The sequence below is a fragment of the Engraulis encrasicolus genome, chromosome 11 (genome assembly GCF_034702125.1).
Source record: "Engraulis encrasicolus isolate BLACKSEA-1 chromosome 11, IST_EnEncr_1.0, whole genome shotgun sequence".
Classification (NCBI taxonomy): Eukaryota; Metazoa; Chordata; class Actinopteri; order Clupeiformes; family Engraulidae; genus Engraulis; species Engraulis encrasicolus.
The window spans coordinates 16,703,398-16,731,269 of record NC_085867.1 but is presented as its reverse complement, the minus strand read 5'-3'; the positions used below and the strand labels follow the sequence as shown (position 1 = coordinate 16,731,269).

Below are 27,872 nucleotides of genomic sequence, written 5' to 3'. Positions count from 1 at the left end.
TGCGCGTCTTAAGGCGAGACAATACTGGACAGGGAGCAAACTGTTGTTTTTATAGCATCTCTGTGGCGGTGATTACTTCCAAATCCAGTCATGCATATCACTCGGTCTCCAATCACAGCATTCCAACCTGGAGAGGTTTTTTCTTTCCTTTTTTTTCAAGTGACAGTTTCCACCACAAAACTTTCCGTGCGCTTATATATATTCATGATATTTGCATTTGGTGGCTATTTTAGTAGGCTAGTCGTAAACATACGGGCAAAGGAAATTAGTTTAAAAATATATAGCCTATGGGCTACATTTAAGTCAGACCTTACACCCAAAATCCTCAGGGCTTCACACTATACATTGCACTTGGAAACACTCTTCACTTGGCCTACTATGTTGATAATGGAATAGTAATTTTAATAATAAAACAAAAGTAAAGCAAAACATCTTTCCCAATTCTATTTTTATCTTTTAAAGGGATTGTATGATAACATGCTTAATGGCAGGGTGAAAACGTTAATAATGAAATGATCCCGTCCCCCATCCCTTCCCCATATCAAACATCAAGGCTGAATGTAGAACAATACACACAAAAGCAAATCAATTTTATCCAGTTTTATTGATTAGTCTAGGAGTTAATAACTGAACCTGAAGATAGCCTTAACCCTCCTGTTATCCTCAGACTTAGGTTACATCCGTGATCCTTGGGGTCATTTTGACCCCAGTCACTTAAATGTCTACAGCTTAAGTGTCTAAGCAAAAACTTTTGCACCGGTTTATGCCTCAGATATTAACTTTTGCTCTGCTGGGGACATAAAAAAAACCCTTTAGATAAGTCCTAGCACCCCCACACACAGCCCACACACCAAACAAACTAATCCATGACTAGGCGAAAATGTGCAACAACTGCCCAAAAGTTCCCTTGAACTGGTTTTGGCCCTCATCATCATACATATCGCTAATTATCAGAGCCCTAAATAAAGCACATTTGACCCCAAGGAACACAGATGTAACCAAAATGTGTACAGCGCTTAGGGAAAACATTTTTGTGGAAAATTTCACTTTTTTCACATTGACAAGTTGAAAAGTTATCAAAGATGAAGAAAAAGAATTATGTACTTCATGCATTTTTCAGACGTTAAACATTGAATGGGGTCAAATAGACCCCAAGGATAACAGGAGGGTTAACTGAAAGTAAAGATGCAAGGTAATGGCTAAAGCTGCCCAGTCACAACAATGGAATTGTCACAACAGCATTGTCATCCTCTGACTAAAACATTTGAGGTTCTTTTTTGGACTTTCCCCACCTCTCCATTTTTCCAAAGACGGCATGACAGGGATACACAGGCGTTGCTGACACATGAACCCGTTGACATCTGACAAAACAACGCGAAGGCTGAGGCTTAATGACTTCCAAATGTGTTTGAATAGGAAATGAGCATTGGAACCATCAAAGATTGAAGACAATGTGGTGCATCTTTGTCCCAATCCCCTGGGGGCCCGTTGTTGATATGCATCAATATTTTCATTTGAAGAATATTACATCAACTGTTTGTTTGTTTTTGGGCCTTGTGGCCAGGGGGCCCTTAGCTCTCTCTGCAAAAAGGGGTTCTTTGTGCTTTGAGAGAAAGTGCATTTCCTGTTCCCCTTGTCTAAAATCCTTTGAATCTTTACCAAGAGGAACTGAATGGGACCTTGTTTTAGACGACTAAAATATTCATGAATACGCAAAGGATTTCCAGATAGCTATTTCAAATTCAGAGAGAATCAGTAAGTATAGTAAAATAATATAAATAATAGTAAAATGAATGAATGCATCTCTTAATGTAATTTTTGTTCAATTAAAAAAACATTCAGCCTTCTACAAATACTTTGTCCACAAACACGGGGAGCATTGTTGTGAGCCTCTTCCGTCAGTCAGCATCCTTCTCCATGGAAAACCAATCAGAGCTGGGAGGGAGGCAATTGGAGCGTTTCCCCCCCTCAGTCAACCTCATTATCCTAAACACCTCGCCTTCTCTTAAAGGGTAGGCAGATAACGATCAAAGTGCCTGGTTGTTTTAGGGAGAAGTGACCACGGTTCTCCTTTAATTGCCCCGGTTCCCACAGGCTCCGTACTACGCACCAGCCATGCTGATTGCTGCAGAGGTGAATGATTCACCTGGAGCTCCGGCACTCATTTCCTGGACAGAATACCTTAATGAACACGTTGACCCAATCTAATGTGGAGACTCAGCGTGAGACTTGGAAAATCTGTGTGCATGATGCAGGTAGGCAGTAGGCACAGGGGTTTCAAGGCAAGCGTGTAAGGACATGTAAGGCCGTCAGAGTTCAGTGGCTGACTGAATGCCACAGTCTGTATTCCTACAGTACCGTAGGGGAAAATGTGTTGCTCATTTGCTGATTGATCTTGTCTCTTGAGATCAATATGAGCTTCCCATAGTCTGTGTCAATCAATTGTTTGTGTCAATCAATTCTTTTTTATGGTACCTGGAGCAAAATATGAGCTAAAAAAGATACAAGACATAAGGAGATGGAGTTGAGATAACCTGTTGAACGATTCTTGAGAAGAAGAATAAATTGAGATCTAACAGTCCTTAAGTGACCAGCCACAGGAAAGCAGGCCACATAAGCCTATTGAGGTAGCAGTCATAGATTCTGAGAAAGCAAGTGCCAAACTTTGCTATAATACCTAATCTTACATACAGGAATCTGATAATATCTTAAGAATCTTTGACACTTTGAATGTGCCCACTTCTTAAAGTCGAAAGGGGTAGTTGTCCACTGACTTTGTAATGTTACCATTTCCCATCTTGGGACCTATTCCTAAATAAAAAAATAAAAAACAGTGAATCAAAGAAGAAGAAGAAGAAGAAGAAGAAGAAGAAGAAGAAGAAGAAGAAGAAGAAGAAGAAGAAGAAGAAGTAGAAGAAGAAGAAGAAGAAGAAGAAGAAGAAGAAGAAGAAGAAGGATAAACTGAGGACATCTTCAATATTCTGAACAGTCAACAGTCATCCTATTCTTCCGGTAGTAGGATACTCTGCCTCCAGAGCAATACTTCAGAAATATTATACTATAAGGAGATCTAATCAGTGACTGCAACATTCCTCATACTACATACGAAGGACAAACAGAGATGTACAGCATTCAGTGAATGCAACAGCCCTCATATTCCTTCAGTGGTAGTCTTCTCCAGACTGCCACTTCCCTCCTCTCTGTCTGATTGGTGTGTTTGCAGACATGTTGCTCATGTAGTCATTATATCGCCCACGGCCGCTCATAACTTGAAGGTCGGCCAGTTGACTAGCCAACTTTATGCCTTTTTTGGGGTATGTTTTTGTTTCTATACTTGTCTCTGTGTCTCGGTTAGTTGGTCGTTTTCCTGTTTGAAAAGGGAATGTTATTCCGCACAATATGTTTGGCTGCATTTCCTAATCGATATATATTGACAATTGACAACATCACACAGCAAAACAGGATGAGCGTTCTCCTGAATATGTTTGCCATCAGACTGTCATAGTTCTTTTAAAAATATTTCATGCATTTGTTATGACAGGACAGTTGGAGAGGTGGGCAAGAAAATGGTTGAAAGCGAGACATGAGGTAGAATTGGGCAATTACCTAATCGAACCCGGGCCCCCTGGGTAACATGCAGCACCTTTAGCCATTTGAGCCACATATGAAAGCATCAGACTGACATGGCTCTGATGCCCACATCACGGGAAGACGGAATGTGCATGCCCACACAGCCATAAAGACACAGTGAGGTCAAAGCGGGGCATGTTTGGTGCAATAACGTAGACTAGCCAGCTGGGTTCGTCTAGTTTAAGCTAGCAATAATGCCTAAAAATATTTTATACAGTGCAGACCTCCGGGTCCTTCAGCTGCCTTACCATCGTGTTAAAATCTATCTTTTCCATTGTTACAAGGATATGACAATACAAGGATACAAGGAGTTGTATTTGTCACATGCACAGAGTTACTAAAAGTTACTAAAAGAGTTGCTTGACTGTACTATGCATGGATGTGTGTGTGTGTGTGTGTGTGTGTGTGTGTGTGTGTGTGTGTGTGTGTGTGTGTGTGTGTGTGTGTGTGTGTGTGTGTGTGTGTGTGTGTAGTGGGGGGAGGGGGGGGAGCTTGCAATAGGTGTATATGAGAGAGCATACACCTTGACGAGACTTGAATGGAAAAAAAAACAATCTTCTCCGCAGTAATTGTTTGCAGACGGTATATGTTCCCTGACACAATTAGAGGGAAAATGGGGGCTGAGCTGCACTTCCCAAGCCATCGCTCTTCTGGGTCGTCTTCATCTCCACAGAGAACCAAACGTCTTTGTAATCCAATCACTTGACAAATGAGTTGTGCTACCTCATTAGTATCTCACTCTATACAAGGAGCAAGAGGATGAGGATGGCTTTGAGGGAAGAGCTCTTTTCCAAAATGAGATATATCCATTTTATAGAATGTTGGTAAATTGACATTTTTGTATTTGGCATTCCATTGAAATGCATTGCAAAATGCATTTTTATAGAAGTTTTAAAGTATGTTCTCAAAACATTTGACTGGCAAGAATTCACACATAGGTGATAGGACCTCTTAACAGTCAATTCCAATATTAAAATGCAAAAAGTCAAAAATGGTGGATATAGCGTTTTGGAAAAGAGCTCTTCATATATAGAGTATGTCCAGGGATGCTGACAGGGAGGGACAAAGGGGTCAGTTGTCCAGGGTTGAGGGGTAGTGGGGGCCCGTTATTGTTACATTGTATCTACTGCAATGTTTCTCAACATTGAGGTCGGGACCCCTGTAGGGTTGCAAGGAACTCAAATGGGGTCGCCTGAAATGTCTACATGTTAAAAAAAAGAACACGGTAAATATTACTTATTAATGTAACATAATAACTAATAAAATTGTCATAGAAACACACCATGCATTTGACTTTCATATAGTTTGAATAGCCTACAAGTTAGCCTAGATATGTTTTCCTTTTAATGTGTATGGGGTCCCCAGAAATGTGGATGTCAAAATGGGGCCAAAAAGGATTGGGAACCATTGATCTTTTGGATGCAGGGCCCTTTCAGATCGCTTTGTCCTGGGCCAGACCAAAGCTCCCAGTAACCCTGTGTTTATGGCCATGTTCATGTTCATTGAAATATTGAGGGCACATAAACTGGGTGTAAGGCATTTAAGGCATTGCGAGTTTAAAATAAAGAAATTCTATGATGCTGTATTAGAGTTGAACTTTCCATTAGGCAAACCTAGGAAAATGCCTAGGGCCCGGACCAAATTTGTCCAACAAAGGGGCCCCAGCCGTCACACCAGTCATTGTAAACACACAGAAAAAGTAGGCCTGATCTTAATTTGCCACGTATGTAAAGTAATCGAAGATATATAGGCTATGGTACAAAACACTAAATAGCACAGATTTGTGTGTGTATATGATGACTTTTGAGGGCCCCATATCTATATTTCGCTTAGGGCCCCAAAGTCACTAGATCTGCCCCTGGTATTAGAAGGTGTCATGACAGGTGTCATGACAGGGAAAGTATCTTTATATGCCACTGATTCTGTTCACTGAAGTTATCACGATGTTCTCCACATTGGGCCATAACATAAAACTTATTGCAACGCATCATACACGCGCGCGCGCACGCTCTCTCTCTCTCTCTCTCTCTCTCTCTCTCTCTCTCTCTCTCTCTCTCTCTCTCATGCATGTCACCAGACTAATAAAAGTAATGTAACTCTACATTATACTACATAATTAAGTACACATTGGCTCACTAGTATATAAACACATTAATTTTGAGTTTTTGTATTTACCAATTTCGCACTGACACACATGAATCCTACCTACCTATGTTGTTAATGTTTCACTAACAAAACAAACCAGCCTCTCTTTGAGACAGGCTAATTGAGAGATTAGTGGATGCATTCATAACTCAGACATTGCTGAATTTACCCTGTAATCCACAGTACTGTGAGTTGCATGCGTCAGAAAAATCTCTGAATTTGACTGTCCGTCGGGGTTGGGATTGCGCGAGAGGCTAGAGTCAGGGAGCGGGCAATGAGCATGGGCAAAACATTGCGGAAGCTGAGACGAAGGCGGCTGAAAAGCATTCGACCTGGACTGCGTTCCAGGAGAATTGGAGCGAAAACGGGTTAGCCCCTTTCCCCTCTGCGCGCTCTCTAAAATCTCCTCTTCCGTAGATTAGGGCATTTAGCCATGAAATGTTGCTGTGTGACAAAATGAGCTAGTTTGAGACACTCGCTTCAGTCACTGCGGTGGGAGAACGCTTACATAATAAGCTACTGTATCCCCCCTTCGCTCGTCTGCCGGGAAAATGAAGTGCAACCCCGGCTTGCTTCAGGTGCATGCTGCATCCAGTGGGAATTTCTTCTTCTTTTCAGTCTCAAACGTTGGCCACCCCAATGCATCACTTCACTTCGTTACGGTAAGATCTAATTTTGTGCACACGGGTTCCGTTTGTTGTGTGTGTTATGCCTTAGCGTAGTGTGTTCTTGTGTGCTTTATGTGTACAGCTCAGTCCGTGTTCTCTGTTCTGCGTATTGTCACGACATTGCTTTTTCTTGTTACATTGTAACGAACTGGTCACGTAGCGTGTTGCATAAGTTTGTGTAATCACGTAATGGCAAAAGCGCATGATGTTTGTTGTTGTTTTCAACCAGCCGCACAAGGAAGTGTGTTAAATGATGTCCTTCGCACTCACCGTGTAGGCTACCCTACCAAGGTGGCACAGGATGATAGTGATTGATGCCGTCTATGCAGGATTCCCCCCTGGCTTTAGCTGTCAATGCATTCTATCAGCCTTCCTGCTACCTGTCAGCACCCTACCACCACACACACACACACACACACACACACACACACACACACACACACACACACACACACACACACACACACACACACACACACACACACACACACACACACACACACACACACTTCTGCTCTAAGATGTTTAATGAGTTCAAACACCTAGGATATATAAACTGTATAGACTTTTGCCAGATTGTCACCAAATATGTATGTACCTTGTTCTTCTAGTCTTGGACGTAACAAGGCTGGAAGGAAGAATAAGATCTGGTGATATATTTGTATTGTACTGCATGCAATATCTTACATAATGTTGTCTCTGTAGATCCCAGTTTACCACTTCTGACATGGACTATGAGCGGCCAAACGTTGAGACCATCAAGTGCGTAGTAGTGGGGGACAACGCGGTGGGCAAGACCCGACTGATCTGTGCCCGCGCCTGCAATGCCACCCTGACCCAGTACCAGCTGCTCGCCACTCATGTGCCCACTGTCTGGGCCATCGACCAGTACAGAGTGTGCCAGGAGGTGAGTCTGGCACAGTTGTAGTGCTTTATTTGACTGCATAAGACTGATGTTGTCATAACTTGGACAAAACACGTCTTGAGCATTTTTGAGCGTGAACCTGACATCATTTGGGTTGCCTTTGTGTGGTGGTAGTGTGTGTGTGTGTGTGTGTGTGTGTGTGTGTGTGTGTGTGTGTGTGCGTGTGTGTGTGTGCGTGTGTGTGTGTGCGTGTGCGTGTGCGTGTGTGTGTGTGTGTGTGTGTGTGTGTGTGTGTGTGTCTGTGTTCAGGAGATAAGGTCTTAACTGCAGAAAGTAAATAAAACATTCTCCATGCAGGCTTTCCTCTAGCACTTAATACTTGTAGTTAAGGTGGCCACCTTGATAATAAGCACCTATTACCTTGACTAGGTCACCTAAAAAGATTAAGATTTTGGGTAGTGAGTAAAATTTCGTATTCCTTATAATGCCATTCTTTATATGTTGCTTTGCAAATTATGTATAAGAAATGTATTTCTGGGGGGTGCTGTGGCGCAGCGCGCTAAGCCCCCCACAGTTGGGCTTGCATGCCCACCCACGGAGACCCCGGTTCGAGTCCGGCCGGGGTCATTTCCCGATCCTCCCCTGTCTCTCTGTCCCATTCGCTTCCAGTCACCATCTTCGACTGTCCTGTCAAATAAAGGCATAAAAGCCCCTAAAAAATATTTTAAAAAGAAGAAGAAAAAAAAGAAATGTATATCAGGTTGGAGTGGTACATAGGCCTACCATTACAGTACAACATCACATTTCATTTGAAGCTGCAAAGCATATGCTTTCACGATTATATGCCTCTGATATCGTCAAACTCCCCCACCTACCTTGACTAACAAATGAGCTGTGGCAAACGCTGCCATGTTCCTTGTGCACTTCACAAGGGGCATTAAAATAGCTCTGCCCTACAAAGGCAGATCAATTTAACAATGGAAGCATAGAAGCAGAGATAAATGCCTCTAATACTGCCACGCCTCTCAATCAATCACTTTTTTTGGTGCAGTAGTGACAGTTCTTTCTAATTGGAGGAAACAATAGATTTAGTGACAAAGGAAGACAAAAGGAGGATACACGTAATATAGTTAATTTCCTGGTCTTGCGTAACTCCATTTGACAAAGTATGTATTTTGTCTTTGTTAGGGAAAGCCGGATGTACTGTATCTAATACAATTATTTTGCGCGGTCTCAAAGGCCAGCTATTTTTTAATACAATAGTTCGATGAAATATGTCTGCAGTGCAGGGTTTCCTGTTAAAATCATGGGCTCCCCACCTCTGCCTGTCACTGATGTCCTTGTAGAGTTAAGAGTGATGGATTGAGTGATCATAATTTTTTAAACTCTAATGAGATCTAGTTGTCAGGTAAAGGATAAAACTCTGAAATGTCTCAGTCAAATGAAAATGAGTGACTTGAATTAACAAGAAGAGGACATTATGAACGCAGGACATTTATTAAATCAAATGAGGTTTTTTTTCCCCTCTCTGCAGGTGCTGGAACGTTCCCGAGATGTGGTGGACGATGTCAGTGTCTCCCTGCGTCTGTGGGACACCTTCGGAGACCACCACAAAGACAGGCGCTTTGCCTATGGAAGGTGCGGAGGAGGAAACAACCCTTGACGCTATCCCTAATGTTCTTCATAAATGACATGAACATTTTCACTCTGACTATTCATGATACATGTTCATAACGTGTTCACAACTTAATAACATGGCATGACTGCTGCAACTAACATCTAAAGTCATGTCAGAAATAGTGTTCATTATGTTTGGAATGACATTTGCCAAGACATTAGTTGTGTAATTACTAGAGATGCACCGGATCCTGATTTTTAGGATCCTGCCGGATACCGGATCCACTGCTTAAGATCCTGCCGGATCCGGAACCGGATACCGGATCCTACGAAAGGGTTGAAACACATAGCCTACTCACACACGTGGGCCCTTTTTATCACGTTGTCTCAAACTATTTTGACTGAAAAGCCTCGGCTACCGGATCCTGGATCCTGGAACCGGATCCGGATCCTGTGAAAAACCCTATTATCCGGCCGGATCCGGAACCGGATCTTGGATCCGGTGCATCTCTAGTAATTACAATATAATTGGATTGTGTATTTTCTATTAGCCTAGATACAGTATATATGTGAATGAATGTAAAGGCTTTGATGTTAACCCACTACTATGTGCTGTGCCGTGCTGCTCTCCTCTTGACTTTGATGTAGGTCCGATGTGGTGGTCCTGTGCTTCTCCATAGCCAACCCCAACTCCCTGTTCCACGTGAAGACCATGTGGTACCCAGAGATTAAGCATTTCTGTCCCCGAGCCCCTGTCATCTTGGTGGGCTGTCAGCTGGACCTGCGCTACGCTGATCTAGAGGCAGTCAACAGAGCTCGGCGACCTCTTGCAAGGTGAAATATTTCAATATTTACTGACAACACCAGGACCACGTATTTCATCCTGTCACTCTTCTAGTCAGACTGTCTGATGAAGTGTCAGACAGTCGTGAAAACCCTCCCATATTTCATCCTACCGTTTTCTGAACCTCCTCTGTCTGCTGCAGACTTTTCGGATAAGAATGGAAACCACATACATTTTTATGCCGCCATAAATCGAACAGTTATTGCGAAACCAGACACTACAGTGACCCTGTCTGTTTGTTATTTGGTTTCAGTCGTCTGCAGGGGGCGCCAAACACACTCTGAATGATACGTACACTTTTTGGAAAACACACACAAACGCAAAAAACATTACATACGTGTAGTATTGCCATATCTGTTTGCCATCTCTAATTACTATTATTTCTAATGAATGTCTTCTTGTACCATAGAAATCCAACAAGACCTTCTGAATAGCAACAACAACCTCATGTACATCTCTATGCATAACTTCAATATTACAGTATTTCAACACCATCAACATTTACAGTTTTCATCATCCTCTTTGCTAATATCTTCTCGTAGACCAATCAAGTCCAACGAGATCCTGGCTCCAGAGAAGGGGCGCGAGGTCGCCAAAGAGCTGGGGGTGCCGTACTACGAGACCAGCGTGGTGGCCCAGTTCGGCGTGAAGGACGTGTTCGACAACGCCATCCGAGCAGCGCTCATCTCACGGCGCCACCTGCAGTTCTGGAAGTCACATCTCCGCAACGTGCAAAGGCCCCTCCTGCAGGTGAAAGCACTATAACCTAGCGGTACCTTGAAAAGATTTTCTGGGATCATTTTTTGTCGTCATTCAGATAGAATAGTGTGAGAGCGGACAGGGAGTAGAAAGGGAGAGAGAGATGGGTTGGGAAATGACACACACTTGACTCCTGGGTCCTCATGGTCATGTCACCCTTATATGGTCAGGGGTGAATTTCTCAAAACCAAAGTTGCTTACTTCATTAGCTACTTTGTTGTTTTCAATGCATTTTCCCATTGGCAACTACCGAAGTTGCTAACAGGCTAACAACTTCTCTTTTGAGAAACTCACCCCTGGTGTGTTAGCACCACAGTGGCCCACACTATGACACTCTAGGTCCCCCTCAAACACACACACACACACACACACACACACACACACACACACACACACACACACACACACACACACACACACACACACACACACACACACACACACACACACACACACACACACACACGTATACACAGTGCCTGTGGTGGACAACTCAAAATTTCACTTCAACTTAAACTTTCAGAATATTGGTAAGACTTTATAATAAAATAGCTCTATAATGCGTTACTAACACGTTATGAAGATGTATTAATCATCTAACTATGAACAAAACATCAGTAAATGTTTGTAAGTGAGTAGGGAATACTGTATTACCGGGCGAATACACCTCCTGCGACGAGATTCAAGCGACAGAGGATTGCTTTTGTGCAGCAAGAGCGATATGAGCGATTGAAGCGACTAGAGTATGTCCGTTAAAAGCAGAACACAAGCATCCCAACATTACAATTGGCTGTGGTCACTGACCTCTATACAGTCATTGACGGTGGCGGCTTGTCGCTGAACCGCGTCATAGCTCATTTGCATAACATTCCCAGGAGTTCAACTACAAACTGTCGCTCTCGTTGCGCGAATCGCCTCTAGTCTCCAGAATCACTTTTGTCACACAATGCAATACAAAGTAAATTACTTCGGTCGGTCGCCTCGCTCATGTCGTGGCCAGTGTATTCGTTAGGTTGCATTTGTGTGTGTGTGTGAGTGGGCAAGAGAGATCTGACTTTGTGAATATATTTATGGTAAATATATATGTGCAATGTTGTGTGTAATGTCTTTGTGTTTTTTTCTGTATATACCGTATGTACTATGTATGCCACTGGACACCTTAATTTCCCTCTGAATAAATAATTGAGACTCTAAAAACAATACTTGTGTGATTGCAGGCTCCTTTCCTGCCCCCCAAGCCCCCGCCGCCCCTCATCACCATCCCGCTGCCCCCCTCCACCCCAGACGAGCACCCCGCCCGGCTCCTGGAGGACCCGCTGTGCGCCGACGTGGTGCTGGTGCTGCAGGAGCAGCAGCGGATATTCGCTCACAAGGTGTACCTGGCCACGGCCTCCTCCAAGTTCTACGACCTGTTCCTGGCGGACGTGCGAGCGGGGGAGGCGGCGGAGGGCTCTGGTGGCCAGCAGCCAACCGGCCGAGAGCCACCGGCCAGAGCGGCCAGCTTTGACGCGTGCGAGAGCGGGGAGGAGGCGGGTGTCGGTGGCCGCGGTGGTCTCCGGGCCTGCATCAGCGACGGCACCCTGATCGGCGGAGAATCGGACCAGGGGGACCAGGATGCGGCGGGCGGACACTCGGGCCGCCTGCCGTCCTCCTGGGGGCGGGCCTTTGTGCGCATCCAGAGGGAGTTGGTGGACGACCCCGTCACTCACCTGTCTCGGCCAATGACGGTGGTGTGGATGGACCCGTCGGTGCTGACCGGCCCGTTCCGGGTGGTGCTGCGCTACCTGTACACGGGCCAGCTGGACGAGCACGAGCGCGACCTCATGCACATCGCCCACATCGCCGAGCTGCTGGAGGTCTTCGACCTGCGTATGATGGTGGCTAATATACTCAATAACGAAGCCTTCATGAACCAGGAGATCACCAAGGCTTTCCACGTCAGGCGGACCAATCGCGTCAAGGAGTGCCTGGCCAAAGGGACCTTCTCAGGTGACTGATGCATCTTTTGATTCTTTTTTAGTTTTTTATTCATTGAAATCTATTCTGTCCTACAAAACAAAAAGGCAATAACTATGCAGCAATCAGAACAGAGTAAAATGATAATAATAATAATAATAATAATTGTATTTGTATAGCACTGTGTCATACAAGGCATGTAACTCAAAGTGGAAAAAAAAACATTTTTAGAGATAGATTTAAAAGGAGAGGTATAGAGGAGAGGCAGAAAAAGCAGGAAGGCAGAGGAAGAAGAGATAGACAGAGAATGTAGAGTCATAAGGTCAACGTAGGATAGGACCAGGATTCTTAGATGTGTAAGGTCCATAGTGGCTGGGCCTATCATAAGTCATAGATAGTCACACAGAGATTGGGCGCTCAGGTGCGGCCCCTGGTGGCATCAGGGGTGAGGAAAAACTCCCTTTCGCTTGATTCATAGTTTGTAAGGGGGAAAAAAAAAGCTCAGGGAAGTCTGAGAAAAAAAGACCCACTATAGTCAGGAAGAAACCTCAGGCAGAGACCAGCGGCCACCTAGGGGAGCCCCCTGCCAGGGCTGGTTGCGAGTAGTAAGGGCGCTGCGGCAGCTGGGACACTATGACGCCTTGGCAGCTAGGAGTTGGCAAGGATGAAGAGGTGGGTCTTCAGCTGCTTCTTAAAGGAGTCGACGGAGGTGGCTGATCGGATCTCGATGGGGAGGGCGCTCCATCTCAAGCTGCATAAAATTACTTTAAAATAATCCTGTTTGTCCAGCCTAAATAGTTTTAGGCAGATTATTGACATGTGGCCGTGTTGTGCTCTATTTTATCACATTCTTTGTGGATCAATATTTTTTTTTCACTTTATTATTATTTTCTTTATCATAACAACCGCTATTTCAACATCAATGCCGTAGTCACTGCCTTTTTTCTTTGTTGGGCAGTATTGTACTGTGGCGTATGTGTGAGTTTGAGTGAATGGAAGTATTGAAGTATTGAATTATCATAACTAAATGTGAGTGTGTTGTACTGTAACTACTCTTGTGCTGCTGTTACTACGAATGGTTTGAATTCAAAATGAGTTATTGCTGTCTACATTTACATTTTAGAGGCAGCTTCATATGAAAACGATGTGTCTGTGAATTGGATTAATATAAGTCTTATATATATATAATATATATATAAGACTATATATATAAATCTATAGTCACACTGGTCAAGATTCAGGAGATTTGATTTGTACATGCCGTAGAACATGGAGATAAAAACAATCGCCCTTTGTTACACAAAGTCACATGACTGCAATGCTGCCCTTATTTAACGCCTTGATGAACCAGTGCTGGTATTGCCATACCAGGATAGAAATTAAATAGTCTCTGCATCAGTCACTGTAGCAGATAGATTCTCCAATCTTTGGAGGAGAAAGCCAACGCACACCAGAAGTTTCGTGGTGCAGGTAGCGGTATGTATTTGTTTACTTCAGAGGGGAAGAATCCGCACACTCTTGTCCATCATGCTGAATTTTATTAAACAAACGTTTCGCATGATGGACAAGAGTGTTCGGTATCTTCCCCTCTGAAGATTCTACAATCTACCAGTCTGTCACCAGTTTTATAAGTCTATTTATATCCAACTTTTCCAACCATAATGCCATATATCGTCAAAATGTTATATTAGGCTATAATATTCATTATTCAGTAATGTTACTATGATACAGAATATGGTAACATAATATCTGCCGTGTACTTCTCAAAAAATGTGCGCTCCAACCAGACATACTGTATACAAACATTTGACTATGTAAAGCTCGAGTTGAGGTAAAATTCCTCACCAGTCAGAGTGGCAGGTGGGCTGACAGATTTTACTTTTTACCAGTCACCACTCAAATCAATCCGTATTTGGCAGGTGACTTGCGATAAAGTTCCAACCCTGTGTCATACATGTGTTTAGCAGTCTGTCCAAGACTCACACCCTGCACCTCTTGCCCCTCCTATCCTGTAATGAAACACATCCGTTCTTAAATACTTTGACGACTACGACACCCAAGCTCATGGCGAGTAATTGTCAATTCAAATTACAAGGTGGGTGTTTTAAAATTGCAAGCTGGTTCCTCGCCAGTCTAGACTGTGAGCAAAAAGCCCAAATGGCTTGCCACACAACCACTCGATTGCAGTCAAGTCAGATTTCCGCTCAGTGCGCAGCACAGCCAGGCCCTCTAGACAAAAGCAGAAGGGGGGGGGGGGAGATTGAGAAACATGGAACAGCACGTGCTGTACTCTAGTAGAGAACTGACTGGCTGGTGTGACTGCCTGACTGACGGTCTGCCTGTTGCTGCTTGCTGTGCTGTGCTGTTGATGTTTTTTTTCGCAGACGTGGTATTCAAGCTGGATGACGGGACTGTGCAGGCACACAAGCCGCTACTCATCTCCAGCTGTGATTGGATGGCCGCTATGTTTGGGGGCCCTTTCGTGGAGAGCTGCACCAAAGAGGTGGGTGGCTGGTGAATGGTGCAGCTGATGATGACAGAGAATCCTTCACCAGACAGATGTGCTTAGTTCTCATCATACATTAAGAGAAATGGAAGTGCTACATACCCACAGAGAAATTGACGTAGTACTGTGTGTGCTTTGCTTCTTGCCGGCAATTACTGTATGTACCACCTTCTAACTAGAATGGATTTTAAGGAAGAATGTGTTGTTCTGTGTGGTGCAATATTATTCCCGCAGATACAAAACTCTTTTTAAAACAGATTTTGTTGTACTTAAAATCATACCAGAAATATCCTTAGTGATACCGTATTGGCTATGTTTACATGTAGATAAAGCTTAATACGTTTACATGTAGTTAAAGCTTAATACGTTTACATGTAGTTAAAGCTTATTATACAATAGTTAGATCCGGTCAATTTATTTTGCGATATCTGATTGGATGAGACGCGTTCTATTGGCATTCTACGCGTCGGTATGGAGGATGATGTCTAGGTGGACATCATCCCCGGAGACTCATCACACCTAATAATCACTCCGCCGTGGATAGAATGTAACCAGGGCCGCGCATTTTGAACTCGCCATCATTCTATCTCATAGTCTACTGCGGAGAAAGTGAATGTAACCAGGGCTGCGTAGTTTGAACTCACCATCATTCTATTCCATTGTTCTATGCTGGACTAAGTTGGGCGCACGCACGCCCGCATGACAGAGACGCGTATCCCAGTTGGTAGCTGGATTCTGGCAGAGAGGAAAGAAGTTATATGATTCTAGTGCAGTTGTCTGGGCAGTTGGCACGCCTCTGCGACCGCTATTTCGTAGTCTTTTGAAGGCAATCTAACACATATAGCCTACGTTAAATATCTTCATAGGCTACACGGAAGATAGTTTCAAACTGGAGATATGCGGGACAACGGACACTTTTTTGACATAGCTACAGAAAGGCTATGTCAGTCTCCTGCAGTGTATGAGAACCGCTATAATCGGATCTCATTTGCGCTGCGGGAGAGGGAATGACGAGGAAGAGATGCCTTAAAAATATAGCATAGGCTATCTTGCCATCCACCACGTGCAAATCAATTAATAGTAGCCTACAAAGTGGGCATCTGGAAGGAAGATACCATGTGCCATGCAATTTAAAATGATGGCCACTTGGAACTGGAATGAGTTGCCTTTTAGTTTATTGGGAGGGAAACCGTGAACCCATCTCGGGTTCGCACCCACATCAGACGTTTACCTATGAAAGTGTTTCAGTAGCAAAGTTGTAGCCTGCAGTAGCCTAAAGCAGACATCGGGATATCATAGGCCTACAAGGGATTGTTTTGTGTGGTTGTGCGTGTGAAAACAGCGCTCGGATCTCATGCGGCAATGGAGAGGGAAAGACGAGGTGTGTCTTTACGCAGCTATCAGCAAGTTTTGTGGTCCACAAAAACGTGAAAATCAATGTCGGCCAAAAGGCTTAAAAGTAGGCCTAGGCATCTAACTAAAATGTTGAAGTTGCACAGTGTTTTCATTTATCATGCATCATTTCAGTAGGCTAAGCGAAGCCCAGTCGCAGTCCACACAGAAATGCACTTCACAGCGTTTCATGGAACTTTACGCGCTGGCGCTGTCAGCTCGTCATTGCATAGCAACCATACAATCAATTCGGAACTACTTTGCTTAGCGGAGCAGGTAAACAAAGTATGATGAAGGTAACTAATAAACATGAATTCGAACATTTATTCTGGTATTTTGTTGGCAATTGAACTATTGTATAAAAGCAATATGACCCTCGTGGTCGGGATGATGTGCACTGACATCCTCCCTGGTGTGATTGCCGACGGCACTCAGCCTTCGGCTTCGTGCCTATGGCCGAACCACACCAGGGAGGATGTCAGTGCACATCATCCCTCCCACTCGAGTCATATAGAGTTCTTCAGCGGAAGAGGAAGCATGTAGTAGATTGTAGTCTTTCATGTTAGCATTTAAGGACGTCCTGGTTCCTATCGGCTTCCGGCCTCCATTGGGAATGAATAGGGGTAAATTTCAAATAAGCTCCGAGTGCAAGCACGCGCTTAGCGAACCCCCGCAAACTGTCGAGGGTGTTAAAAATAGGCTGTAGGTATGACATGGTTGATCATTTTGTGTCAAACTTCGACATAAATACGATGTTGCGTCCATATGCTAAACCCGGAAGCTTTTGGCGACTACAGAAACGGCGCCAGTATCTAACGGCATGTACGTGCGGAAGGTTGTACCCATGGCAACCAAAGGAAAGTATGTAGTTCGGAAGTTTTAATGATCAGAAAGGGGTTAGCAATATTGAATTATAATCGTCATGATTTAACATGTGAATACACCAACATGATGATACGATCCATTCCACTAATGAGAAAGGGATGCGGGGACACGCTAATGTTCGTTGTTGCCGTGCAACTTATATTTTTGCCAAACCTGAATCTCTATGGCGTTTTGCAATGTAAAAAATCGCCAGGGAACCGGTAGTCCAAACGCCGCATACAAGTTGACGTCAACGCTGAAGAGCTCTATTGCTTATATACGTTTACAATAAAGCTTAATTCTGCTTTGAAAACGTCATATAAACACGTCACAATTCTGAATTAAATGAAAAATCAAAGTAAACTCAACTGAACTATTTAATTCTGAATTATTAATTCAGAATTAAAAACGTTCTGTAAATGTAGCCATTGTTCCTTAAAAGTAGGCCTACATACAGTAGTTACTTTCCATTTGGCAGCGACTTACACGAGGACATAATCCTAGCATACATCGTAGCATAGTTGTCCTGAAAAAAGGTACTGCCAATGTTTCAAGCTTAGATACACAATAGAATGTACTTCCATCTCGCTGTGTGTACAGCACTATGACAATAGTTACTTCCCAAAGCAGCATCTTGCACAAGTTGTCAACCTATTGCTGACGGAAGTGTACAGGTATATATATTTTTTCAGCAGCACTGTATTGACGGGTGTCTGTGTCTGTGTGACCCGGGAGGTATGCATGACTGCTTTTGTGTGTGTCCAGACGACATGTGATGGTGATGCTGTGGTTGGCGTGGAGAGGGATTTCATAGTAAAAATCTACATGGAAAACTGCACCAGCTATGCTATTACGCTGACCCGAACTGAATGCACTGTGCAATTTTGTGGCGTGTCATAAAATGTTGCATGAGTAAATTTTATTGAGAGTGTCTCAGAAGAAGCACGTGGTCCGAATGGAACACGTGTTGGTAAGACCTGCGTCCGTGTGTATAGAAGCTATGGCAGTGGGAAGGATAAGTACCAGTGAATGGTTAAATACACGTACACTGGGTAGAAAAAGGTAGGCATGTTTGTATGTGTATAAAGGTTATGGAAGCAGGAAAAAGGTTGGTACGTAGGATCGCAAAATGTATGGCACTATGTATGTATTCTTCTTTTTGATTGATTGATCTGCAGCAAATTCACAAGGCACATTTAAAAACAATGTCAACCGATGAAGAGTACAGTGGCTGGCTGAAACAGTAAGATGAACAATAGATGCATCACATGGAAGGACAAAACAATACAGCCTCCGCGCTCATGTCCTTCTCCTGTCCTCCCTCTGATGCGTCACAGGATAATACAAAACAATGAAGTTCGCCGGAGCAGCTCAGTAGTGCAATAACAAATTAAATGTTTATTGCGTAAAGTGGCAGACTAATTTTGGCTTTAGCGTGTCTTCATCAAAGTCAACATTGTCTCTCTTCTTCTACAGTTAACATTTTGTGCCTATAAAAATAAACTTGTAAATCCAGATAGAGTATTTTAAAGACTGGTGATGGTGATGATACACACGGCAACTTTTTGAGCAATGTGTCGGGGATACTACTATCCTAGAAGATTGTTGTTTAGACTGTCACAAAACACTTTTTTATTAACAGAACTTAGACACTAAGCAGCAGAGAACTTTTTCAACCATTTCATGAGAAAATGAATAGCCAATCATGATGTTGCCTGGTAACAATGCTCAAAAAGTTGCCCTTTGTATCATTAACCCCTTAGCGCAGCACTGTGGCTCTCTGTAATGTCATAGCAATGTTGTTATGATATAGTTAGGCATTTTCAGCAAGTAAATAGGGTCGCCGGCGACCCCAGCTGCAGTAAGAGGCTACGTGGAGTCAAAATATTAAAAAATATGGAGGTGGCTAGTGAAAAACAGAAAAAAGAACACGTACCGTTATATTTCGGTAGGACCAAATGCTATCTGAAAAAAAAAGAATTCATGTAGCCCCTTAATGCACACCGTACCTCCAGTGGCACGCTGTAATAACATTGAAAAGTTAGGTACCATAGTACTACAATACTATGACATAACACAGGGCCTTTAGTAATGCACTACGTCTTGGTCATTGCCATACTGGTTACAGCAAATTTATAACGCTGTGTCTTAACAGGTTAAAAGCTTAACGAGTTATATTCCACTGGCATTGTGGGCAGCCATGGCTCAATAATAAGAGCGCTGGTCTTCAGATCAGAGGGTTGCAGTTTCAAATCCCACCCTTACCAGAACCTTCATCCATGGCTGAAGTGCCCTTCAGAAAGGCACCTAACCCCACATTGCTCTAGGGCAGTGGTTCCCAAACTTTTCCCCCCGCGCACCCCCTTTCACATTTCAATGCGGTTCGCGTACCCCCTAAGCGAATGTTGCACCACCGCACATTTTGGGTAATCCTGATTTCCAATCAGACGTTTTTTTCTGCCATCATTACAATGGAACTTATTGCATGACAAGTCTATGAGTTATAAATGACACTTTCAATTCATCAAACAATTAAAACTACCTGACGTTTATTAATGCTGGACAAAAAAACACACATATCCACCATTGCTCTATTCAGCTCGCGCACCCCCTGGTAACAGGTCGCGCACTCCCAGGGGTGCACGCACCACAGTTTGGGAAACCCTGCTCTAGGGTCTGTAACCTGTACCTAAATAACTGTAAGTCACTTGGATTAAAAAAAGTACCAGCTAAATGTAATAATGTAATAATGTATTTTTACTGCGTAGGTGCTGTTCCCCAACACCACGCGCAGCAGCATGCAGGCGGTGCTGGAGTACCTGTACACCGGGCGCTTCTGCTCCAGACCCGACCTGGACGCCCTGGAGCTCATCGTCCTGGCCAACCGCCTCTGCCTGCCGCACCTGGTGGCCCTCACAGGTTAGTACTGTAGCCTATATACACCTGGTGGCCTCACTGGTTAGTACAATACTGTATATACACCTGGTGGCCTCACTGGTGAGTACAGTACTGTACATACACCTGGTGGCCTCACTGGTTAGTACAGTACTGTATATACACCTGGTGGCCTCACTGGTTAGTACTGTACTGGCCTCACAGGTGAGTAGCCGATATACACCTGGTGGCCTCACAGGTGAGTAGAGTTGCCTATACACCTGGTGGCCTCACAGGTGAGTAGCCGATATACACCTGGTGGGCCTCACAGGTGAGTAGCCGATATACACCTGGTGGGCCTCACAGGTGAGTAGCCGATATACACCTGGTGGGCCTCACAGGTGAGTAGCCGATATACACCTGGTGGGCCTCACAGGTGAGTAGCCGATATACACCTGGTGGGCCTCACAGGTGAGTAGCCGATATACCCCTGGTGGGCCTCACAGGTGAGTAGCCGATATACACCTGGTGGGCCTCACAGGTGAGTAGCCGATATACACCTGGTGGGCCTCACAGGTGAGTAGCCGATATACACCTGGTGGGCCTCACAGGTGAGTAGAGTAGCCGATATACACCTGGTGGCCTCACTGGTTAGTACTGTACTGTATATACACCTGGTGGCCTCACTGGTTAGTACAGTACTGTATATACACCTGGTGGGCCTCACAGGTGAGTAGAGTAGCCGATATACACCTGGTGGCCTCACTGGTTAGTACTGTACTGTATATACACCTGGTGGCCTCACTGGTTAGTACAGTACTGTATATACACCTGGTGGCCTCACTGGTTAGTACAGTACTGTATATACACCTGGTGGCCTCACTGGTTAGTACAGTACTGTATATACACCTGGTGGCCTCACTGGTTAGTACAGTACTGTATATACACCTGGTGGCCTCACTGGTTAGTACAGTACTGTATATACACCTGGTGGCCTCACTGGTTAGTACAGTACTGTATATACACCTGGTGGCCTCACAGCTGTGTACTGTAGCCGATATACACCTGGTGGCCTCACAGGTGAGTACAACACTGTATAAACACCTGGTGGCCTCACAGGTTAGTGCAACACTGTATAAACCTGGTGGCCCTCACAGCTGTGTACTGTAGCCAATATACACCTGGGTACTGTAGCCTATATACACCTGGTGGCCTCACTGGTTAGTACAGTACTGTATATACACCTGGTGGCCTCACTGGTTAGTACAATACTGTACATACACCTGGTGGCCTCACTGGTTAGTACAATACTGTACATACACCTGGTGGCCTCACTGGTTAGTAAAATACTGTATATACACCTGGTGGCCTCACTGGTGAGTACTGTAGCCAATTCACAGGTGAGTAGCCGATATACACCTGGTGGGCCTCACAGGTGAGTAGCCGATATACACCTGGTGGGCCTCACAGGTGAGTAGCCGATATACACCTGGTGGGCCTCACAGGTGAGTAGCCGATATACACCTGGTGGCCTCACAGTTGAGTAGCCGATATACACCTGGTGGGCCTCACAGGTGAGTAGCCGATATACACCTGGTGGGCCTCACAGGTTAGTAGCCTTTATACACCTGGTGGCCTCACAGGTTAGTAGCCTATATGCATGAACGGCGTGACGTCTTCCATGTGTGTTACGCCTTTTTGGGGGGAAAACATTGGGGGGAAAGCCAATGCAAGTCAATTGGTGGTGTTGGGAAAGAATAAACAAAAGACAAGGACCTGTAGACTAGCGTTGTTCACGCTCAACATGCCGAAAACGTGTTGTGTTGCTGGCTGTTTAAATAATATAGCCAAATAGCCGTGGCTGAGGCATGGACATTGTTCATGTAGGCCAGCCGATGTAGCATGTAAGTTAATGAGAGATTCGGTTTGATTTCCCCCATACAGGGGCGTAACGCACATTTACGAGCAAAGTACCCGGTAGGCCGTTCATGCGTATATACACCTGGTGGCCTCACAGGCAAGTAGAGTAGCCTATATACACCTGGTGACCTCACAGTTGAGTAGCCTACTGTATATCATGACATGACATTGATTCCGAAGAAGACGTGAGATTTTTTAAACATTAGTCTTGGCACTTTCCCAATAAAACAGCAAACTATCCACATCTGAAGATGCTCCAGTGACTTTCTTTTTTTCAGCTGCACTTACTTGAACTAGTCATTTCCCGTGACTCAAATGGTTATGAAGTGCAGGAGCGCGGAGGATACCTTTCTCTTCTAATAATAACTAATGTCTGTCTCTACTCCGCAGAGCTCTACACGGTGACGGTCCTGAAAGAGGCTGCCTCCATGGGAGCGGACATCGATGGGGACGTCCTGCTCTACCTGGAGATGGCCCAGGTATGAGGATTATTGTTGTATACCTCCACTCATTTTGACAACATTTTGCGAGAGCCTGCACACCTCGAAGGCTTCTTTTTCAGCAGCTGCAGCTTTTCAGGGTACTTCAGTTATCAGTTTTCACAAGGAAGAGAACAACACTGCTTCCTCACAGTTCACCACTTTTTAGCAGTGTCGCTCTCTTCCTTGTGAAAACTAATGACTGTTATACCTCCACTCGCCAAACATGTCTGATTAAATTTACGAGGCCGTGGCTTTCAAGATGGCCATTTCTTGTTTGTTTGTTTGTTTGTTTGTTTGCATGATAACTAGCAGGATGTGTCATGAATCTACGGTATGGTATAGTTGACATTTAGGGAGCACACAAGGACACTGTTGTTTGAACTACTGTATTTTAGAATCTGTGGTTTGCCATTGAATTAGGCTATACCTGCTGTTTCCATTATGCTTACTTCTTCTCCTCCCCAGTACATATTGCATTACATTTAATAAGTGGCTACATAATACCCAAGTTTATAAAAACAAGGCCTTATTTGCACAGAGGGAGAGAGAGAGAGAGAGAGAGAGAGAGAGAGAGACAGAGACAGACAGACAGACAGACAGACAGACAGACAGACAGACAGACAGACAGACAGACAGACAGACAGACAGAGACAGAGAGAGAAGGGGGCGGCTAGGGGGGAGAGAAAGAATAAACACATGACCAGGATTTCACACATACTTTGAAGGAACACGTCTGCTGTGTTATCACTAGGCCACAGAAAAGAGAAAGTCTAGGTATTTGGCTTCAGCAATTTCACTGGCACAGAGCAATTATGCAGTTTATCAAGAATCGCCGTGATTCAGTGCAAGAAATGACTAACACCTTTTGGTAAATACTGGGCTCAAAGATCCCAAAGACATTGTCCCAGGATTCAGGTATGGCAAAGTATGGTACATTCACCAATTGCTAGCAAAGAGTCCAAATGACGTTTAAATGTTTTGGTGACCTCATACTATTATGTCCTGCTTTCTGTAATGTGTCAGGTTTTGTGTCATATACCCCTACTAAGACAAGCTCGAAGGACAGAAAATAGGAAAGGAGGAAGGGAAGAGGGCATTAAGGATGGAGGGAGGGAGGGATGGAGAGGAGAGGAGAGGAGAGGAGGGAAAAAGAAGGGAAGTCTCTAAGGTTTACCCCAGGCATAGAATTATGCCCCCCTTTTTGTAACCAGGTTTGGTGGTCTGGTGGGAGCTAGGCTGTTTCTGACCTCCGATTTATTTTACCTCCTTTTTATTTACATAGCTGACATCGTGGGCAGGTTATTTTTGGCCCTCCATGTAGTTTGTACCTGCTGGTTGGAACATTTTGAGGTGGGAATTAGCTGACTTCCAGTTGCATATTGGCAAGTTCCTACCAGTTGGGAATGAAACTGGACGGAAGGAATGAAGGAGCGATGGGGGTAGAGTCAAGTCAAGTCAAGTGTAGTTTATTGTCAAAAATGTATGTAACCATGTTAGCACAGACGTTTGAAATTGTGTTTGACCAGTTTCCAAAGTGCAGTTAAACAAAACATTTAGATAAGACATTGGTAATAATCAGAACCTCTCTCTCTCTCTGTCTCTCACGCATGCACGCACATTCACACAATGTGCCGTTAAAAAACCCCCAACATAATGATACAAAAAACGCAAACATACTAATAGAGACAGGTACAATAAACAAACACACACGCACGGATGCACGCGTGCACATGCACACACACACACACACACACACACACACACACACACACACACACACACACACACACACACACACACACACACACACACACACACACACACACACACACACACACACAGTGTGCAGCAAAAAGACTAACAGAGAGAGAGGAGGGAAGGGAAGGGGGAAGAAGGGATGTGTGTGTCCTGGGGTTTTGTGCGGCCCTCTTGGGACAGCTGATGTGGTTTGGTTTGTCACGCCTCACCACCACGCTGAGTCATGCCCCTGCTGACATGGTGGTGGTGGCGGAGGAAATAATCAGATGCAGAGAAGCAAATAACATGCACACAGACTTCTGACTGCGTGAAGAAGAAGATGAAGAAAATGTAATTTGTTTAGCCTTTTTTGCAACCGGTAGGGATGTCTTCCCCCTAAGGACGTTTTCAAGGAGTCTTTTGAGACCAGTAGTAATAGATTTCAGCTCTTTTTTTCGGGTTTAATTTTAAATGAAGCAGCTTATTCGGTCCCTGTCGTTTTTTTTCTCTTTTTTAAATTGTTTTTCATATGGTGTGTTCTCAAAGCTGCCGTAATTCCCGGCAACCAAGACACTTGTTTTTTCATCATCAGAGGGTGGATGAAAGTAATTCCATCTGCTGGAAACAGGGTCAAGGGAGAGTGTGGTGTAGCGTCACACAAGGAGTACACACACAATAGTTGGTGGTTTTTACCGTCCAAAATGCAATGAGCATGCACAGCCACAGTTGCACAGTTTTTAAGGCATGCAGAATAAAAAAAAAAAAAAAAGTCGAAGCACATTTTCCACAGATTGATATAGCCATTGATAGGACAGTAGACAATGGACAGGAAGAGAGCAGGACAGAAAGAGATGGGGTAGGGGTGGGAAATGACTCGGGACAGATTTGAACCTGGGTGTCCATGAACAGTATGTCCATTCATGGTATGGTGGTGCACACAATTTTCTGATATTTATTCGTTTTGTCTTCTTTTTTGTCCTTAGTTCCATTGTGCCTACCAGCTCACCAACTGGTGCCTTCACCATATCTGCACCAACTATAACAATGTGTGCCGCAAGTTCCCCCGGGACATGAGGGCAAAATCAGCAGGTACATACACATGGACTGATGTGTGAAATTATGACAGAGTAAAGTATCAGTATCAGTAAAGTATGTGTGTATGTGTATACCTGTGTGTGCGCGTGTGTGTGCATGTCTGTGTGTGTGATTGTACTGTATACGGTGTGTTTGTCTGTACAGTATGTACGTATCTATCTCTCCATCCAGCTCTACACCAATCCATCCATAGATCGAATGAGAAAGTTTAGTGTCAAACTGTGTGTGTTTGTGTGTGTGTGTGTGCACACGCACGAGCGAGCATGCATTTGTGTGTGCTTCTGACCCTACATCCACATCCATCCACTCATCCATCCATCCATCCATTTATCTACAGTTGAATAAAACCTGGCAATGTATTTGTTTCTTACTGTGTGTGACGGTATCTTCATGTTTGTCTAACTGTACGTCTAGAAAATCTGGACTATTTCGAGAAGCACCGCTGGCCGCCGGTCTGGTACCTGAAGGAAGACGACCACTACCAGAGAGCCAGGAAGGAGCGGGAGAAGGAGGACTACCTCTACCAGAGACGGCAGAGCAAGCGCAAGTGGGCCCTGTGGAACATGTCCTCCTCGCCCAACAGCCCCTCCTCGTCCTCCTCCTCGCCCCTTCTAGACGAGTAACGAGAACCAAGGATTGAGGAGATGAGGCAGAGAGAGTAGAGAGAGAGAGGTTCCATTGGGCCATTGTTTCCGGGTTCTATTATTGGGGGGGAAATCCCCCTTTAGGCAGACCTGAGGACTGTTCTATTCAATGCTAGGAGCATTATGACACGGAGACCGGAACCTGGTCACATTAGGTGCCCATAGAAACCTATTATGTTGGCATATCTCTACACTTAAAGAATCTCTGGATGAGGTGTCAATGAAGACATACTACAATCCAGAGTGTCTGGATGAACCAAGAGACAGCCATTGTCTTTCTTCTACATAAGCCCCAAGGAAGTTCTACCTCAGCTCCTCTTTTGAAGGTCTACAGCTGGTGTGGCTGCTGGACTACAGGGCAGTGTCATACGTTACCAGCTCAGCTTCTCCAGTAGCTGGTGTTGCTCCACTACTCCACAAGGTGTCGTAGGCTTTGTATCGGGCTGTTTTTTTTTTTTTCTTCTTCCCAGGTCCGTGTTCGTGTTGCTGAAGAGCTTGGTCTGCACTCAGGATGAGATGTGGTGAGTGTTATTAGGCGAGGCTTGAAATTGACCTTGCTTTTGCCCCCATCTTCTGCCAATCCAATTTGAGTGTGGCTACATTTCGCTCGCGCCATCGAGAGATTAGATCGTGTGTGTGTGTGTGTGTGTGTGTGTGTGTGTGGTGGTAGGGGGGGTGTCATACCTTCAACAGCATTGATATTCCTTTCATGAAATTCATCTCAGCTCGCATATAACAGATTTTGTATAATAATTGATTTTTTTTGACCCGTTCCCTTTCTCATCACACAGTGAGGAAACAGATGTGGAAATGGATGACCACGGAATCTGAATTTAGAAGTGAGATGATGAGTTTAGGAGCAACGTCACAAAAAAGGTTTTTGAGTGCAATGGTCAGTCTGATGCTGTAGAAATTAGAAATTCTTCGCAAATCGTCAGTTTCATATCATTAGAATCACTTGTAATAAGAGTTCTCTCTACCTTGTGTTGAGAAATCATGGAAATTAGTGGTCCAAGATCTTTCAGAGATATTGTTAAACCTCAACATGTATTATTCTTTGACCAGTAAACTCAACATGGAAACTTAACTAGTCATACAACAAGTTTTTTCTGAGGTAATGTTACATTTAAAAATATGTTTTTTCTCTTTTAGATAACCTGTTGAAATAGTGACCAATTGTCAGTGCCATTATTAGCACTCAACAGGGGCATTATGTCAGAGTCGATATGTGATACCTGTACCAGCCTGGTTTTTTTGGGAAGTTGTGGCCTATGTAGGGGTTTGGGGAGTTAGTTTTGTAATCGGAAGGTTGCTGGTTCGAAATCCGGTTGCTGGTGGGTTCCCCGTGGCTGAAGTGCCATATGGCTGAAGTTGAGCAAGGCCCCTAAGTAGGGGGTTCGGGAGCTGGTTTTGTGATTGGAAGGCTGCGTGTTCGAATTCCATTCCAGCTAGTGCTCTCTAGTAATCCCCAATGGCAAGCAAGAGCACCCTCGAGCAAGTGCGAGCAAGACTCCAGGGACTATAACTAACAACCTGTACCTAAATGATTAAGTCACTCTGGATGTAAACATCGTTTAAGTGCAATGTTATGTAATGTATTGAGACAATCTTTACCCTGTAACATCTGCTGAGTGATCCTCAACTGCAAACGACTTTAAGCTTATACTCACCGTCACACCCAGACACTTGCACCTGTAAAGCACTTATCTTGTGCAATCATTGCATGTTTGACTGGAATGAATCTCAGAGAAGCTCAAGTACGGAAGTGATGGTCTCCTCATACACAGAGAACCAGACGTCTGACATAAAATTCAACCAGTAATGCGCACACTGTATCAGTGAGTGAGAGACCCTCTTAGCTTTGCTCTGCGGGC

At 44.3% G+C, this 27,872-nt stretch overlaps 1 protein-coding gene across 1 annotated transcript; it reads left to right on the top strand.

Annotated features, from left to right (window-relative positions):
- Positions 1-6,087: 6,087 nt before the first annotated feature.
- rhobtb2b (Rho related BTB domain containing 2b) lies at positions 6,088-26,084 on the top strand. The gene is made up of 11 exons (XM_063211213.1): positions 6,088-6,437; positions 7,149-7,350; positions 8,843-8,946; positions 9,574-9,759; positions 10,312-10,519; positions 11,746-12,517; positions 14,869-14,987; positions 20,015-20,165; positions 22,431-22,519; positions 25,243-25,348; positions 25,769-26,084. Exons 1-11 carry the CDS (start codon positions 6,358-6,360, stop codon positions 25,975-25,977), a joined length of 2,226 nt encoding a protein of 741 aa, XP_063067283.1. The 5' UTR covers positions 6,088-6,357; the 3' UTR covers positions 25,978-26,084.
- The last annotated feature ends 1,788 nt before the right edge of the window (positions 26,085-27,872 follow it).

Coding starts and splice junctions, on each gene's coding strand:
- rhobtb2b (XM_063211213.1), top strand. CDS start 6,358: ATGCTGCATCCAGTGGGAATTTCTTCTTCTTTTCAGTCTCAAACGTTG. Junction 6,438..7,148: donor CATCACTTCACTTCGTTACG/GTAAGATCTAAT, acceptor TTGTCTCTGTAG/ATCCCAGTTTACCACTTCTG. Junction 8,947..9,573: donor AGGCGCTTTGCCTATGGAAG/GTGCGGAGGAGG, acceptor ACTTTGATGTAG/GTCCGATGTGGTGGTCCTGT.